The sequence below is a fragment of the Delphinapterus leucas genome, chromosome 2 (assembly GCF_059928025.1).
Source record: "Delphinapterus leucas isolate spDelLeu-1000000601 "Yukka" chromosome 2, BTC_Dleu_Yukka2, whole genome shotgun sequence".
NCBI lineage: Eukaryota > Metazoa > Chordata > Mammalia > Artiodactyla > Monodontidae > Delphinapterus > Delphinapterus leucas.
Window position 1 is genome coordinate 148,900,731 of NC_143130.1, and position 17,892 is coordinate 148,918,622.

The window sequence follows — 17,892 nt, forward strand, 5'->3', positions numbered from 1 at the left end:
TATTTTTGTATGTGATATTAGAGAGTGTTCTAATTTCATTCTTTTACATGTAGCTGTCCAGTTTTCCCAGCACCACCTATTGAAGAGACTGTCTTTTCTCCATTGTATATTCTTGCCTCCTTTGTCATAGATTATGTAATCAGAGGTGCATGGGTTTATCTCTGGACTTTCTATCCTGTTCCATAGATTTATATTTCTGTTTTTGTGCCAGTACCATACTGTTTTGATTACTCTAGGTTTGTAGTATAGTCTGAAGTCAGGGAGCCTGATTCCTCCAGCTCCATTTTTCTTTCTCAAGATTGCTTTGGCTAGTCAGGGTCTTTTGTGTTTACATACAAATTGTAAAATTTTTTGTTCTAATTCTGTGAAGAAATACCATTGGTATTTTGGTAGGGATTGCATTGAATCTGTAGATTGCCTTGGGTAGTAAGGTCATTTTCACATTAATTCTTCCAATCCAAGAACACTATGTATCTTTCCATATGTTTGTATCATCTTCAATTTCTTTCATCAGCATCTTATAGTTTTCCAAGTACAAGTCTTTTACCTCCTTAGGTAGGTTTATTCCTAGGGATTTTATTCTTTTTCATGTGATGGTAAATGGGATTGTTTCCTTAATTTCTCTTTCTGATAGTTTGTTGTCATTGTATAGAAATGCATCAGTTTTCTGTATATTAATTTTGTATCCTGCAACTTTACCCAGTTCATTGATGGGTTCTAGTAGTTTTCTGGTGACATCTTTAGGATAGTATCATGTCATCTGCAAACAGTGACTGTTTTACTTCTTCCTTTCCAATCTGGACTCCTTTTATTTTTTTTTCTTCTCTGATTCCTGTGGCTAGGACTTCCAAAACTATGTTGAATAAAAGTGGTGAGAATGGGCGTCCTTGTCTTGTTCCTGATCTTAGAGGAAATGCTTTCAGCCTCCACCATTGAGTATGATGTTAGCTGTAGGTTTGTCATTTATGGCCTTTATTATGTTGAGGCATGTTCCATCTATTTCTTTGTATGTTTTTAAAGAATGTGTACTCTCAAAATGCTGGGTGCAGAATTCTTTTTTTTTTTTTTTTTGTGGTACGCAGGCCTCTCACTGTTGTGGCCTCTCCCATTGTGGAGCACAGGCTCCAGACGCGCAGGTTCAGCGGCCACGGCTCACAGGCCCAGCCGCTCCGCGGCATGTGGGATCTTCCCGGACCAGGGCACGAACCCATGTCCCCTGCATCGGCAGGCGGACTCTCAACCACTGCGCCACCAGGGAAGCCCTGGGTGCAGAATTCTATACATGTTCCTTAGAAAATGCTAATTAATGATGTTGGAGACACGCCTGCAACATGTTCCTTAGAAAATGCTAATTAATGATGTTGGAGACACGCCTGCAATAACTGGTGATTCTTGGATGTCTTTTCATATTTAAGAGTGCTATAGGTGAATGTTTTGTGTCCCCTCAAAATTCATATGTTGAAAATTAACCCCAATTGGGGGGGCTTTGAGAAGTGATTAGATCATGAGGGTGGAGCCATCATGAGTGGGATTAGTGCCACTCCCTTCTGGCCTGCAGAGTTTCTGCAGAAAATAAGCTGATAGCCTTGTATATTATTTGTTGCTTTTCCTTTGCTGCTTTTAATATTCTCTATCTTTAGTTTTTGTCACTTTGATTACAATGTGTCTTGGTGTGTTCCTCTTTGGGTTAATCCTGTATGGGACTCTGTGCTTCCTGGACTTATATGTCTGTTTCCTTTCCCAGGTTAGGAAAGTTTTCAGCTATTATGTCTTCAAATATTTTCTCAGGCTCTTTCTCTTTCTCTTATTCTTCTGGGACCCCTATAATGTGAATATTAGTGGGCTCGATGTTATCCCAGAAGTCTCTTAAACAGTTCTCATTTCTTTTCATTCTTTTTTTTTTCTGTTCAGTGGCAGTGATTTCCACTACTTTGTCCTCCAGGTCACTGATCCATTCCTCTGTATCATTTAGCCTACTATTTATTCCTTCTAGTGTATTTTTCATTTCAGTTATTGTATTCTTCATCTCTGTTTGGTTGTTCTTTATAATTTCTAATTCTCAGTTAAAAACTTCTAACTTCTCACTTTGTGCATCCATTTTCCTCCTGAGTTCTTTGATCATCTTTGCAGTCTACTCTGAACTCTTTCTCAGGTAGATAACCTATCTTCACTTCACTTAGTTCTTCTTCTGGGGTTTTGTCTTGTTCCTTCATCTGGAACGTGTTTCTCTGCTGCCTCATTTTGTCTAAGCTACTATTTTTATTTTTATATATGTGGTAGATTAGTTACATTTCTTGACCTTGAAGAAGTGTCCTTCTGTAGGAGATGTCCTGTGTGTCCCAGCAGTGAGCTCCTGTCTCATCACCCAAGCTATATGCTTTAGGGGTTCCCCTTAAGAGGGCTGGGTGGGTCCTTCTGTTGTGGTGGGCTGACTGTGTGGGTGGTCTGGTAAGCCTGGTTGGTCCCTAGTCTGGTTGGTTGCCAGGTCCTGCCTTGTATGGATGCTGCTGGGTGCTGTTAAAAGGGCCTGTTAACAAGGTGACTGGCTTCAGAACCCTAGGGAGTCCAGGGGCTAGTGCTGGCTCCACTGGTGGGTAGAGTCAGGGTCTGGAGGACTCTGGGGCTGTTGCCTGCCTACTGGCGAGTGAAGCCAGGCCCTGAGGTTACTGTTGGACTACTGGCAGGCAGAGCCAGTTCCTGGAGTCTGGCTGCAGGGTCCAGGGATCCCAGAGCTTTTTTTTTTTTTTTTTTTTTTTGCCGTACGCGGGCCTCTCACTGTTGTGGCCTCTCCCGTTGCGGAGCACAGGCTCCAGACACGCAGGCTCAGTGGCCACGGCTCATGGGCCCAGCCACTCCGCGGCATGTGGGATCTTCCTGGACTGGGGCACAAACCCATGTCCCCTGCATCGGCAGGCGGACTCTCAACCACTGCGCCACTAGGGAAGCCCACAGAACTTGTTTTAGATCATTGGTTGGCAGGGAGTTGGTGATTCCTGACACAGTTGGTATGGGGTCTGGGGTGTCCCGAAGCTTGAGTTGGCCTGCTAGTGCACAGGGCCAGGGCCCAGCTGGTCCCGGGGTAGGTTCTAGCCTGCTGCGGGCAGGCTAGGTCCACAGGCTGTGGGATTGTGGTTTTCTTGTGTCTGGTGTCTGTCCCCTGGTGGCTGAGGCTGGTCTAGAGTCTAGTGCAGCCTTCCTGGAGGGCAGGGCCACTGTCTGCCCACTGGTGGGTGGAGCTGGGTCTTGGCCCTCTGGTGGGCAAGGCCCTGTCTAGAGGAGTGTCTAGAGGAGGCTGTGGGCTCAGGAGGACTTTAGGAAGCCTGTCTGCTTATGGGTGGGGCTGTGTCCCCACTCAGTTAGGTGTTTGGCCTGCGGCATCCCAGCATAGGTGCCTACAGACTATTGGATGGGGCTGGGTCTTGGCTCTAATGGCTAGAGGGAGGAGCCCAAGATCACACCCACCAGCACTGGCTTCCAAATGTGACTGAGCTGCCAAATGTAGCTGTTGTCAGCTACGGCCGGCTCCCCACCTCTCCAAGGCCAGCAGGTAGGTTTGACTCAGACTCCTATCAAGTTACTGCTTTTGCCCTGAGTCCCAGTGCATGTAAGATCTTGTGTGTGCCCTTTAAGAGTGAAGTTGTATTTCCCACAGTCCTTCCTGAAATTAAGCCCAGCTGGCCTTCAAAGCCAAATGATCTGGGGGCTAGTCTTCCCCAGGCTGGGGAGCCTAACGTGGGGCTCAGAACTCTCATTTCTGTAGGAGAACTTCTGCACTATAACTTTTTTTTTTTTTTTTTTGACCACGTGGCCTGTAGAATCTTAGTTCTGTGACCAGGGATCGAACCCACACCCTTAGCAGTGAAAGAGTGGAGTCCTAACAACTGGACCACCAGGGAATTCCCACGTCTGCCCTATAATTATTCTCCAGTTCGTGTGTTGCCCACCTGGGAGTATGGGACTTGATTATATCATGTCCCCTCCTACTCATCTTGCGGTTCCTTCTTTGTGTCTTTAGTTGTAGACGATCTTTTCTGGGAGGTTTTGGGCTTTTCGTAGATGGCTGTCCTGCAGATAGTTGTGGTTTTGGTGTGGTTGTGAGAGGAGGTGAGCTCAGGGTCTTTCTACTCCACCACTTTGGCCGAGCTTCAAGGGACTGTGTTCATATTCTCAGCCTTGGGCAGGCGTCTTGCCTGGACCGTAGTAGGTGAACACTTACAGGTTCTTGTTCATGGACAAGGCAACACTCTTCTGCATCTCCACTGTGCCCTGGGCCTGTGGCCTAGACTTCTGTCCCTGGGCTGGTGATGTTCTCCAGCACTGGGGCTGGTATGAGTTCTGGTCTCTGCCCAGCTTTATCTCCTACCCACTGTGGGTTCCCTTCTTCCATTTCTGACACTTGATGATTTCCCTTTCTTCTTTTTAAGTTTAACTGTGTATTAAACTTTCATTATCTTTTTAAAAAATATTTGTTTATTTATTTATTTATTTGGTTGGGTTTGGTCTTAGTTGCGTCATGTGGGCTCTTTAGTTGTGGCAGGCGGGCTCCTTACTTGCAGCCTGCTGGCTCCTTAGTTGTGGCATGTGAACTCAGTTGCAGCAAGCATGTGGAATCTAGTTCCCTGACCAGGGATCGAGACTGGGCCCTCTGCATTGGGAGCACGGAGTCTTAACCAGTGTGCCACCAGAGAAGCCCCTTATTATCTTTTTAATGTTTTCTCCAACATTTGTATTGTTTAGAATGAGAAAGGGAAGGGTCTTTATGTCTTCTCAGAGTATTTTAACTAGAAATCTCTCTATGCAAGTTCTTTAATCTCATTAAGTCTCAGTTTCCTCTTCAATAAAAGTGCTGGAGAAAGTACATATGAATACTTAAGCATAGTTTCTGCAAAAAAGTAAATATTTTAAAAACAGCATAGCCATTTTATTGTTTTCATTAGTACTGTAATAATTGTTGTGATTCCATTTTTCCTCTCCATTGCTGAATATCTCTGTAGGCATAATTATAGCCCAGGGTTGTTGTAAATATTAAGTTATTTTAAAAAATTTGTTGTTGACGCTTTTAAAAATTGATAAAAGTAGTACACATTGGGAGTTCCCTGGTAGTCTAGTGGTTAGGATCCCAGGCTTTCACCACTGTGGCCCGGGTTCAGTCCCTGGTCAGGGAACTAAGATCCCACATGCCCTCCACAGCATGTCCAAAAGAAAAAGAAAATGGAATTCCCATTAAATGGGAAACCCTCAGCCATAGAGAAGTGTAGGCAGGGTCTAATAGGTCACTGTGTCTTTGGGCAGTATAGATTTTAGGTCAGAGCCTACAGATGGGTAACCCAGAGCCCAAAATGTTTTTATTTGGCTGGCACAATGTTTCAAAAACTCTAAATTTGTTGCTAACACTTAAAAATGGTGATGTTTCACATAAAATTCAGATATCTAACTTTTCTTGAGTAATCAGGATAATCTGACCACACTGGGCCTTCTTCACAAACAGGATCAACAGCTTGTGCTGAATGGTTGCTCTCCCATGTTTTCTCTCCATTATTGAGTCCAAAGGCCACTTACCATTTATTGTTACACACTTACTGTTGTTTTTTAAAATAGTACAGAAATGGTTGTATATGCCTATTTTTCTGTCAAAAATAGGAAAACAAGAGATAAATGGAGAAAAACCACATTGTAAACATTGATGAAAAAATTAATCAGTTGGTCTAAGAAAGAAATGGAAGATTTTATTTGAGCCAAATTTGAGGATTATAACCCAGGAAGAGCATCTCAGAAAGCTCTGAGACCTGTTCCTCCCCTTAGAAGTCAAGGCGCAGTTATATAAGTTTTTTGAGACAGAGGCTGTACATCGAATGCTGTATTATTGGCAGTTTACATAATCCAGATCTAAGTGCCATGTGACCCCTTATGAGATCAAGAAGGAATGGCATCTTTAAGGAGTTGTCTTATTGATGCTAGAATATTGCTCTTTATGGTTGAGCAGGTATTTCTGTCAGTGGGGAAGGTTAGGTTAATGCATAATGTAGATAGATACACAGTGCACAGTGGGAGGAGAGAGGAGACCAAAGGATAGAAAAAAATTTTTTGCTTAAATTTTTCTTGTCTTGCCATAAAATATGAGTTTTATTTCACGTACAGAAAATGGAAAAGAGGCTATTTTGTGATAGAAAGGAAGACAGTTCCTACATATTTAATAGGATGTCTGTGTCAGTTTTCTCTTGCACTTGGCTTGCTTCACTTATTTGTGTTATCCTGTTTGGACCCTGTGGACATTTCAATTTGCAACCTCCTCCTGAACATCCTGGCTCTCTAAGTTCTGTTCTTTTCTTTTTCTTTTCTAGTCCTGTCTTCCCTTTTGTACTGTCCTAGCTTACCCTCAATAACTGAGTGTGTTTCCACGGAGAACTACCGAGACCTCTGGAGCAACGGAAAATCCATGTGTGCTCAAGCCTGTTTGCTCCATCCCTCACCAGCCACGCCTCCTAGAAAAGTAAAAGCCCCCCTACCACTTGCTGATGATTAGATTTTTTAAAAATTTTATTTATTTATTTTTGTCTGCGTTGGGTCTTCGTTGCTGCACACAGGCTTTCTCTAGTTGTGGCAAGCAGGGGCTACTGTTCGTTGCGGTGCGAGGGCTTCTCATTGTGGTGGCTTCTCTTTGTTGTGGAGCACAGGCTCTAGGTTTGCAGGCTCGGTAGTTGTGGCACGTGGGCTCAGTAGTTGTGGTGCATGGGCTCTAGAGCGCAGGCTCAGTAGTTGTGGCACACGGGCCCAGTTGCTCCGCAGCATGTGGGATCTTCCCGGACCAGGGCTCGAACCCATGTCCCTGCATTGGCAGGCAGACTCTTAACCACTGCACCACCAGGGAAGCCCTAGATTTTTTTAAAATTGCAAAGCAGAAGTTTCCATTCTACTCTTAGAGATTGAAGGTTCAAACACAAACACCCTGAGGAAGATCCATTAACTAAAATTTACTCACAATAAATCAGCAAGTGGAAGTAAGAGTCTAGTTTATTCTGTTTTGATTGATGTGATTTTATAGGATTAAGAGAGCCCTGGGCAACTGGTAGAGGGCAGGGGTTTTTTCTTGGATGGAGACAGAGGTGGAGTACAGAACATACAAAAGGGGGAGAATATTTAAAAATATCACTGTTTCATATAGAAATTTATAGCAATTTTTTTAGTTTGTGAGCACATGGATTGTGAATGCAACATTTTTTGCGGGGTGGTGGTGGGGGACGTGTGTCCGTGGAGCTTTAAATTCTGTATGTGAATATATTGTTGCCATTTGTTTTGCAGATTGTGGGATTAGTGATATGCTTTCCTAAACAACAGAAAAGTTGAAGATGTCTAAACACTTAGTGGCTTTGACAGTGACCACCCTTCTTGGTATGGCTGTCGGGGGGTTTGTCCTGTGGAAAGGCATCCAGCGTCGGAGGAGTAAAGCAAGTCGTGCGACCCAGCAGCAGCTGTCACAGCAGCAGCCGAAAGTGCCAGGCAGGAGAGAGCGGCCCGCTCCAGCAGAGGACCAGCAGCACTCCAGTGCCCCCAGAGCCTCGTGGGAAGAGAGGATCCTTGGAGCAAAGGTGGCGACTGTGTCTCAGGAGGCAGAGTGGGATCAAATTGAGCCCTTGCTTAGGAGTGAGTTAGAAGATTTTCCAGTGCTTGGAATCGACTGTGAGTGGGTAAGTTAAAAGGCAAAAACGAAACGTATCTTTTCTGCTTTTCCAGCTAAGGACCTTGAATAGTCAAATAGAGGATAAGATTAAAGGAGAATTAGCTTGTGCTCAACTTATTTGTAAATAGATTTTAGCAGAAGGAGAAGCCGCTTCTCTTCTCAGGATAGGGGAGTGCTTATAATCATGGATTCTGGAGTCTGAGCTACATGAGTCCATTTTCACCACTTATTCTGTGAACTTGAACAAGTACTTAACCTCTTTGAGCCTCAGTGTACTTACCTGTAGCGGGGTGTGTGTGTGTGTGTGTGTGTGTGTGTGTGTGTGTGTGTGTGTGTAATGGTATCTACCGCCCAGAGCTTAAGGATTCAAATAGATAATCCCTATATAGACTTCAGCACAATTTTAACAGAGAGTAATTGCTTATTATATATTAGCTACTGTTAATATTTTTAATAGTATTTTCATAGGATGCCATGGAGAAGATAGTTAAGGAGGTCTAGTTAAATGTGTGTTTATTACACAAATTGGGATTTAAAAAGATAATAGTTTAAATGCTGGACACTGTTTACTCTAAGCCAGGTATTATGTTGTTGTTTTTCGTTATCTCATTTAATTTTGACAATAATCCTTTGTAGGAAGATACTGTTATTATTTCTTTACAGATAGGAAGTGTTAAAAGGTTTAGTTACTTGCCCAAGGCTATGAAGCTAGCAACCAGCATTTGAGCTGGTCTTCCTTAACCATCAATTTTTCTAATAGCTATTACTTTGGGGGAGTTGTGATGAGGATAATATGGTACACCTACTCTTCTGTCATTCTGATTCACAGAGTGAACTTTAATCTCCTTGCAACAGAAGATACTACAAAATATAAATAAGTCACAGTTATCATTTCTTATTAATTCAGCATAACACCTTGCCAAAATTCTGTGATCTATGTCTTCTGGGTATCTGGAATACAGTCAAGAGCCAAGAAATGTAATAGAAAGAGGCCCTAAGCAGAATTGCTGCCACAAAATCAGATCACAGGTTGGTAGGAGGAACTAAAGGTGCCAGTACAATGATGACCAAGAAGAGAACACCTGACAGTGTGGGAAAAGTTTAGTAGTCACATAAGGCCTTAAGGAGCTACTGAGGGTATTTCTTTTTTTTCTTTTTTGGCCGTGCGCTGCATGGCTTGCGGGATCTTAGTTCTCTGACCAGGGATTGAACCTGTGCCCTCTGCTTGAAAGTGAGGAGTCAGCCACTGGACCGCCAGGGAGTTCTCGAGGGTATTTCTTTATATCAGCCATAGCAGTAGTAGTTTATACCAATGACCTTGGGCCATCAGGAAAGGATTGGGCACCTTTTGTTTATTGTGTATAAGAATTATATCATTTTAGAAATAAACATTTCTATATCATTTTAAACATATTTACACCAACAACCATAGAAGAAAACATTAGTAAACAGTGAGCTTTAGTAGATTAGGAAAATTCACATTTGCCAAACACCTTGATTATCCTACCAAGTGAAGTATAACTGCAGCAACAACAGGGTAGTCTGAAGTGAATAGTAATGTAATCGATTTAATAATAATATGTTTAATCACTGTAGCAGAGTAAGTTTAAGTGGCAAATAATCCAAAACCCAGTTCCTTATGGCTTTGGAATGTATTGAACTTCTTCTGATGCCACATTCCCTTCAGGTGTGATTGCATTTCTCTGATTGCTGCCACAGAAGAACTTTCATCCATCCTCCTTCTTTTCATTCTTCCATTTCTGATTCGTTTTCTCTTTCATTCACTTTTGTGTAAGTATTTGCTGAGTTATTGTTTTTGTTCTTGTTTTACACAGTCAGTATTTGTTTCAATTTACCAAAGTGTTTACCTTTTTCTTTGCTCATCTTTCCTTATATCTCAGAACTTTCTGGCATCATTCTCTTTAAGGTTGTCCTTTAGAAGTTCATTTCTTGAGGGGTCATTGATAGTAAACTTAATTATTATTGTTTTGAAAGTGTCTTTATTTTGCTTTTGATCTTTGAAGATATTTTCACTGGATGTGAAATTCTAGTTTAGTAACTTATCATTTTCAAGATCGCATTCCACTTTCTTCTGGTTTCCGTTGTTGCTGTTGAAAATAACTGTGAGTGTAAATGTTGATTCTTTATAGGTAATCTAATTTTTTGTAGCTCCTTTTAAGATCTTCTTGAGTTGCTGGTTCTGAAGATTCGCTGTCATGAGACTAGTGTTGTTATCTTTCTGTATTTCCTGTTTGGGATTCAGAGAGATATCCTGGATGTAAGGATTGGTATCATATATCAATTTTTAAATTCTCTTTGAAGATTGCCTTGTTTTTTCTTCTTCTCCTCCTCCTCCTCCTCTTCTTCCTACCCCTCCTCTTTCACCTTCTTCTTCTTCCTTTTTTTTTTTCCTTCTTCTTTCTTGCTGGAATTAGATAAGCTATATTCTGAACTTTTTCTGCTCTCCTACATGTCTGGTAATCTCTTTTATATTTAACGTATCTTAGTCTCTCTGGATTCATTCTGCACAATTTCTTCAGGTCTCTTTTATAGTTCCCTTTTTCTTTCTTTAGTTTTGTGTAATCTGCCATTTAACTTACCCCTTGAGTCTTTTTTTTTTAACCTTTTTTATTGTGAAATAAAACACATCAAGAAAAGTGCCTGGGCTTCCCTGGTGGTGCAGTGGTTGAGAGTCCGCCTGCCGATGCAGGGGACCCGGGTTCATGCCCCGGTCCGGGAGGATCCCACATGCCGCGGAGCGGCTGTGCCCGTGAGCCATGGCCGCTGAGCCTGCGCGTCCGGAGCCTGTGCTCCGCAGCGGGAGAGGCCACAACAGTGAGAGGCCCGCGTACCGCAAAGAAAAAAAAAGAAAAGTGCCTGAAACAAAAACAAAGAGCTAAATGATTTCACTAAAGAGAACAGCTGTGTAACTGGAAACTAGGTCAAGAAACAGAATTTGCTAGTACCCCAGAAGCTCCCCTTGTGACCCCTAGTAATCACTGTCCTCCCACCAAGGGTTACTATTATCCTGATTTTATGGTATTTACTTTCGTGTTTTTCTTTATACTTTTACTACTTAAACATGCTGCATGCCCTAGCACACCATTGTAAAGCAATTATACTCCAATAAAGATGTAAAAAAAAAAAAATGTATGCCTAGGCACGATAATTGAGTTTTGTCTGCTTTTTAAATTTAATGTAAATGAAACTATCGTGTGTGTATTTTGTGTCTGGCTTCTTTTGTTCAACATTACGTTTGTGAGATTTACCCATGTTGTGTGTGACTGTGATTCATTGCCATATGTCCATTGTGTAAATATATCATGATTTATTCATCCGTTCTAATATTGATGGACTTTTGGGGCTCTTACAAAGAATGCTGCAGTGAACAAATGCACTTATTATTATTGGGCATATGTATCTATGAGTGGAGTTCTAGGTCTTAGAGTTTGTATATATATCTTTAACTTTCATAAATAATGCCAAATTGTTTTCCAAGGTGGTTTTAACTAGTTTACCCTCATCAGTAGTAATGAGTGTACCTAATGTTTCTAGCTGTTTTCAGAAGTGGTTCTACTAATTTAATCTCTCACCAAGACTGTATGAAAATTCCCTTTGTCTTATATCCTTGTCCACATTTGGTACTGTCAGATTTTAAAATTTTAGCCATCCTAGTGGATGTGTAGTAATATTTCATTGTGGTTTTAATTTGCATGTCCCTGACCAGTACTGAGATTGAGCATCTTTCTATATTTTATTGATTATTTTGATATCTTCTTTTATGGAGTACTTGTTCAAGCCTCTTGCCTCTTTTTCTATTGAGTTGTCTTTTTCTTACTGATTTATAGTTCTTTATATATTTTGGTTATGAACCCTTTGTGATTTAAATGTACAGTAAATGTCTTCCCCCATTCTGTGGATAGCCTTTACATTCTTTTATTGTTAAAGCTTGATGATCAGAAGATCTATATATAGTGCTGTGTAACAAGTCTTACCTTATCCCTAGTCATGAATATACTCTCCTATGTTATTTTCTTGGAGTTTTTTGGGTTTTTTAAATATATATATAAATTTACTTTATTTATTTATTTTTGCCTGCGTTTGGTCTTCATTGCTGCACGCAGGCTTTCTCTAATTGTGGCAAGCGGGGGCTACTCTTCGTTGCGGTGTGCGGGCTTGCAGTGGCTTCTCTTGCTGCAGAGCACGGGCTCTAGGCATGCAGGCTTCAGTAGTTGTGGCACACGGGATCAGTAGTTGTGGCTCACGAGCTCTAGAGTGCAGGCTCAGTATTTGTGGCACACGGGCTTAGTTGCTCCGCGACATGTGGGATCTTCCCGGACCAGGGCTCGAACCTGTGTCCCCTGCATTGGCTGGCGGATTCTTAACCACTGCGCCAACAGGGAAACCCTAAATGTGTGACTCTGTTTCTGTTTTGTAATTTAGTTCACGTGTAGCCATTTTTAGATTCCACCTATAAGTGATAACTTATGATAAGTCTCTTTTTCTGTCTGACTTATGTCACTTAGAATGATCGTACCTAAGTCCACCCAAGTTGCTGCAACTGGCCTTATTTCATTGATTTCATGGCTGAGTAATATTCCATCGTACATAAGTACCACATCTTCTTTATCCATTTTTTCCTTCCAAGGACATTTAGGTTGTATCCAAGTCAAAGCTCTTGTAAACAGAGTAGCACTAAACGTTGGGATGCCTGTGTCCTGTCGATGTTTGGTTTTCCCAAGATATATGCCCATGATTGGAAGTGCCGTATGCTCTGTAGCTGTGTTTTTTAGATTTTTTATTAAACACAATACACTTCTCCAGAGTGGCCGTTGGCAATTTACATTCCCACCATGAGCATAACAGGGCTCCCCCTTCTCCACGCGCTGTCCTGCATTTCTGGTTTTTACACTTTGTAAGGATGGCCCTTCTGACTGATGCAAAGTGATACCTCTTTGTAGTGTTGATTTGCATTGTCCACCTGTTTGGTTGGCCAAAAAGGATGTATGCATTTTTCCTGAATATCAGGAAAAACGCATATGCCCTTTTTGGCCAACTGCATCATTGGTGAAGTTCAACTGCTTTTCATGTGCTTTAATGGCAGGTCCAATCTACCTCTTGAAATCCCTTTCCTGCAATTCTGCCTTGCTTACAAGTCCTTTTTGATGACTTACCTCAAGACATTTTTCGACAATAGGTATCATTTACAACCCTGCAGTTTTCTGAATTGCAGTGCCCCTGAGCTCCATTTTTCAACTTGTTGTTTTGGGAACTGGCCACAAAACAGCAGGATTGCTTCAAGCCCTATTCTGGTTCCGGGGGCAGGCTGAGCCTTTGGTCAGTTCCTCTTCCTGATTGGAAATTAGAGTGGCATGTGCCTGTCCAAACAACTAGGGCAAACCAACTGTCATTGGTTTCCCCCCCTTCCACTTCATCCTCCGGACAAATTCCAAACCATGTGAAACAGGATGTTGAAGGTGCTGACTTCCCCAAGTTGGGAGATTGTTAGGAAAGAGGCTGGAGGGGGTAACCCGACCACCAGGAGATGAGGAGATGAGGTGCCTTTTCCAAACTCTTCCCCATCAGCCGGTGTACCATCCTCTGGGTGTCCCATGCATGTTTTAGCTGTAGGGAAGGGTCCCCAGCACCTGGAGATTTGGGACCCATGGAATGGGGACCAGGCAGTATTACTCTAAAGGGGCTGCATTTGCTGGCCCATCCTCACCAAGCCTCTCAGCCCCACGAGTGTGCAGCCTTAGGTCCCATCCAGCTGTGGGTCTAGATGTGGTCTGTCCAGGTTGCATCACAGCCCCTGAACGAATTCTGTAAGAATTTCTCTCTCTCTCTCTCTGTCTTTTCTTTTTTTTTTGGAATTTATTTTTATAACGGTGTATAGCTGATTTTCAATGCTGTTTCTTGCTGCTGTACATCCACTTGATTCACTTACACAGAGACATCAGTAAATTCTTTTTCAGATTCTTACCAGTCTTTTTTTTTTTTTTTTTTTACATTTATTTTTGGCTGTGTTGGGTCTTTGTTGCTGCACACAGGCTTTCTCTAGTTGCGGCGAGCGGGGGCTACTCTTCGTTATGGTGCATGGGCTTCTCACTGTGGTGGCTTCTCCTGTTGCGGAGCACAGGCTCTAGGTGTGTGGGCTTCTGTAGTTGTGGCACATGGGCTTAGTTGCTCCATGGCATGTGGGATCTTCCCGGACCAGGTCTCGAACCTGTGTCCCCTGCATTGGCAGGTGGAATCTTAACCACTGCGCCACCAGGGAAGCCGGAGTTTTGTGGTTTTAACATTGCATATTTAGATTTATAATCTATCTGGAATTGATTTTTGTGTGTGTGTGTGTATGATGTGAGGTAGGGTTGAGTTTCATTTTTTCTTTTTATGGATATCCAATTGTCCTAGCACCACTGATTGAAAAGATAAATCTCACTGCTGTGCAATGCTACTTTACTATAAAACAGGTATTTCTTTTTTTCATTTTCTTTTTTTAAATAAATTATTTATTTTTTGGCTGCGTTGGGTCTTTGTTGCTCCACGCGGGCTTTCTCTAGTTGCGGCGAGCCGGGGCTACTCTTCGTTGCGGTGCGCGGGCTTCTCGTTGCAGTGACTTCTCTTGTTGTGGAGCACGGGCTCTAGGCACGTGGGCTTCAGTAGTTGTGGCACGTGGGCTCAGTAGTTGTGGCTCGTGGGCTTTAGAGTGCAGGCTCAGTAGTTGGGGTGCACGGGCTTAGTTGCTCCGTGGATGTGGGATCTTCCCGGACCAGGGCTCGAACCCGTGTCCCATGCATTGGCAGGCGGATTCTTAACCAGTCCACCACCAGGGAAGTCCCAAAACACGTATCTCTATATGAATAGATCTATTTCTGGACACTCTAGTAGTCTATTTTTCTATTCTTCCACCGGTGATCACAAACTGTCTTAGTTACTGTTGCTTTATAATGACTCTTGATATCTGCCACAGCAAGACTTTCTATCTTGTTTTTTTCCCGGAGGGTCTTGGATAGTCTTGGTCCTTTGCATTTCGTTATACATTTTAGAATCAGCTTTTCAGTTTCTACCAAAAACAATTTCTTGACATTTTGATTAAGACTGCATTGGATCAATAGATCAGTTTGTGGGGAATTGACTTCTTTCCAGCATTGAGTTTTATAATCTAAGAATATTTATTTAGATCTTTAACTTCTCTTAATAATATATTTGTAGTTTTCTGTGATTAAAAAAATTCTGTTATAAATGAAATCTTAAAAAATGTTGTGGGACTTCCCTGGTGGTGCAGTGGTTAAGAATCCGCCTGCCAATGCAGGGGACATGGGTTCGAGCCCTGGTCCGGGAAGATCCCACATGCCACGAAGCAACTAAGCCCGTGCACCACAACTACTGAAGGCTGCGCACCTGGAGCCCGTACCCCGCAACAAGAGAAGCCACTGCAATGAGACGCCTGCGCACCGCAACGAATAGTAGCCCCCACTCACCACAACTAGGGAAAGCCCACACGCAGCAACGAAGACCCAAAGCAGCCAAAAATAAATAAATAAATTTTTTTAAAAGTTGTGTTTTTTTCTGATAAATAGAAATGTAACTTTATATGTATTTCTCTTATGTTAAATAACTTACTAAACTCACTTATTAATTCTAATTACTTTTAGATTCTTTTGGGTTTCTTTATAAACTATTATATTATCTGTGAAGTGACAATTTTTTTTCCAGTCCTTACACTTTGTATTTCTTTTCCTGCCTTGCTGAACTGGCGAGGATCTCAATATAGTGCTCAGTATGAGTGGTGACAGTAGGCATCCTTGACATCTTCTCTGTCTCAGATTGACAGCTTTCAACATTTTCATATTGAGTACGATATCTGCAGTAGGTTTGTTTACAGATTAAATACATTCAATTCTATTCTTGGTTTCTTAAGAGTTTTTTTGTTTTGTTTTGTTTTGTTTTATTTTGGCTGCGCCAGGCAACTTGTGAAATCTTAGTTCCCTGATCAGGCACTGAACCCGGGCCCTTGGCAGTGAAAGTGTGGAGTCCTAACCACTGGACCGCCAGGGAATTCCCAAGTTTTCTTTTTTTTTTTTCCAAAGAATGAGATATTGTCATTTACAGCCACAAGAATGGACCTGGAGAATATCATACTAAGTAAAGTAAGTCAGACAGAGAAGTACAAATATTAATAGGACATCACTTATATGTGGAATCTAAAAGTGATAAATGAATCTATATACAAAACAGAAATAGACTCACAGACATAGAAAGCAAACTTATGATTAACAAAGGGGAAAGGGGGTGGAGGAGGGATAAACTAGGAGTATGAGATTAACAGATATAAACTATTATACATAAAATAGATAAGCAACAAGGATTTATTGTATAGCACAGGGAACTAGATTTAATATCTTATAATAACATATAATGGAAAATAATTAGAAATATATATATATACATATATACATATATATATATAAAACTGAATCACTTTGCTGTACACCTGAAACTAACACAATATTGTAAATCAATTATACTTTAATTTTTAAAAAGTTATTTTTTAAAATTATGAATAGTTGTTGAATTTTATTAAGTGCCTTTTCTGAATTTCTTGAGATGAGTATGTAGTTTTTCTCCTTTATTCTGTTCTTGTCCTGAAGATACATTGATTTTGAATTCCTGGAATAAATCCAACTTGGTCATGATGTCTTATTCTCCTTATACATTGCTGAATTCACTTTACTAGTGTTTTAAAAATAGTCTATATTCATGAGTGATATTGGCTTATAATTTTCCTTTCTAGAAATGACCTTGTCAGATTTTGATAAAAATGTTATGCTGGCCTCATACAAGTTAGGGCTGTTCCTTGTTTTTGTGTTCTCTGGAAGAGTTTGTGTAAGATTGTCATTCTTTTTTCCTTAAATGTTTGATTAGAATCTACTGGTGAAGCCATCTGGAGTTTTCTTTTGAGGGAAGTTTTTGAATTATGAATACAATTTTTTAAATAGTTTTGAGGCTATTCATATTTTCTATTTCTTCATGTCTGTTTTGATGAATTTTATTTTTCATCTAAATATGTCTTCTTTTAAAATTTTAAATTACAGGCATATACTTGTTTATAATATCCGGTGACATTTTTTTTTTTTCCTATCTGATGGATATGTAAGGACATTTTTGACAATGCTTATTTGCTTCTCTTTTTTTTTCTTGATTACTCCTTCCATGGGTTTATCAGTGTTATTAGTCTTTTCAGAGAACCAACTTCTGGCTTTGTTGATCTTTATTGTATGCTTACGTTCCATTACACTGATTTCTGCTCTTTATTATTTCTTTTCATCTACTTGTTTGGGTATAATTTGCTATTCTCCATTTATTCTTCGACCTACTCTAATCTGACATCCTACCATACTACTCCACTGAAACGGATGAAGTTGATGGCTTTCTTGTTTTCCAGTCCAGTGGACACTTATTTGGACTCATGTTATTCTAGCTCTCAGAAGCATCTGCATAATTGCTGCACAAGACATTCTCTTTGGCTTTCATGCCATCATACTCTCCTATCTCCTGTCTTACTGTTCTTTCCTCTTTTTCCTTTTCTGATCACCCTTCTACCTCACATCCAAATACTGAGTTGACTTAGGCTTGGTCTCTTCTGTATCCACCCCAGGGACTGCAAACTCAGATGCCTACAAGGTCCAGACAGGAAATATAAATGAAAAATGTAGAGTGATTGTTTGCATTTTCAAATGCATAGGAGTATTCTTCAATTTCATAAAGAAGTATGCTCCCTCCCTTTTTTCTTTAAACATAAGACCTCTGTGATCTATCTTCCATTTTCCTAGTTTTAGAGACGTGGATCCTGAGAAATAATTCTTTGCTGGAAAAACAGTGGTTTACAAATACAATGATAAATGGGAAGTGACAGTTGGCTTCAGTGTTGAGAAGACATTATGGTGAATTAGAGAATTCATGCCTTATATAAATGAGGAGGCTGCTATACAGTTCAAGCCAAGCGTTGCCAGATTGTCCAGTTCTTTAAAAAGAAACTCGATATATAGATTTTTTAAAAATGTGAACTCCACTGCAAGTTAAAAGTTCTGGCACAAGTTTTTAAAATGTGGAGATCAAAGAAATATATAATATTAAACATCTGTGGGTCAGCAAACAGGTCCAAGGACCACTAATTTATGTCCTCTGATCTATATTCTTTTTCTAAGTGA

General features: G+C 41.0%; 1 protein-coding gene across 1 annotated transcript in view; it reads left to right on the plus strand.

Moving 5' to 3' along the window:
- The window catches only part of EXD2 (exonuclease 3'-5' domain containing 2), a 64,400-nt gene that overhangs the window by 17,631 nt on the left and 28,877 nt on the right, over positions 1-17,892 (plus strand). The window contains exon 2 of the mRNA XM_022570275.3: positions 7,300-7,685. Coding sequence (XP_022425983.1) covers positions 7,347-7,685 — 339 coding nt within the window. The 5' untranslated portion in view covers positions 7,300-7,346. The remainder of the gene's footprint in view (positions 1-7,299; positions 7,686-17,892) is intronic.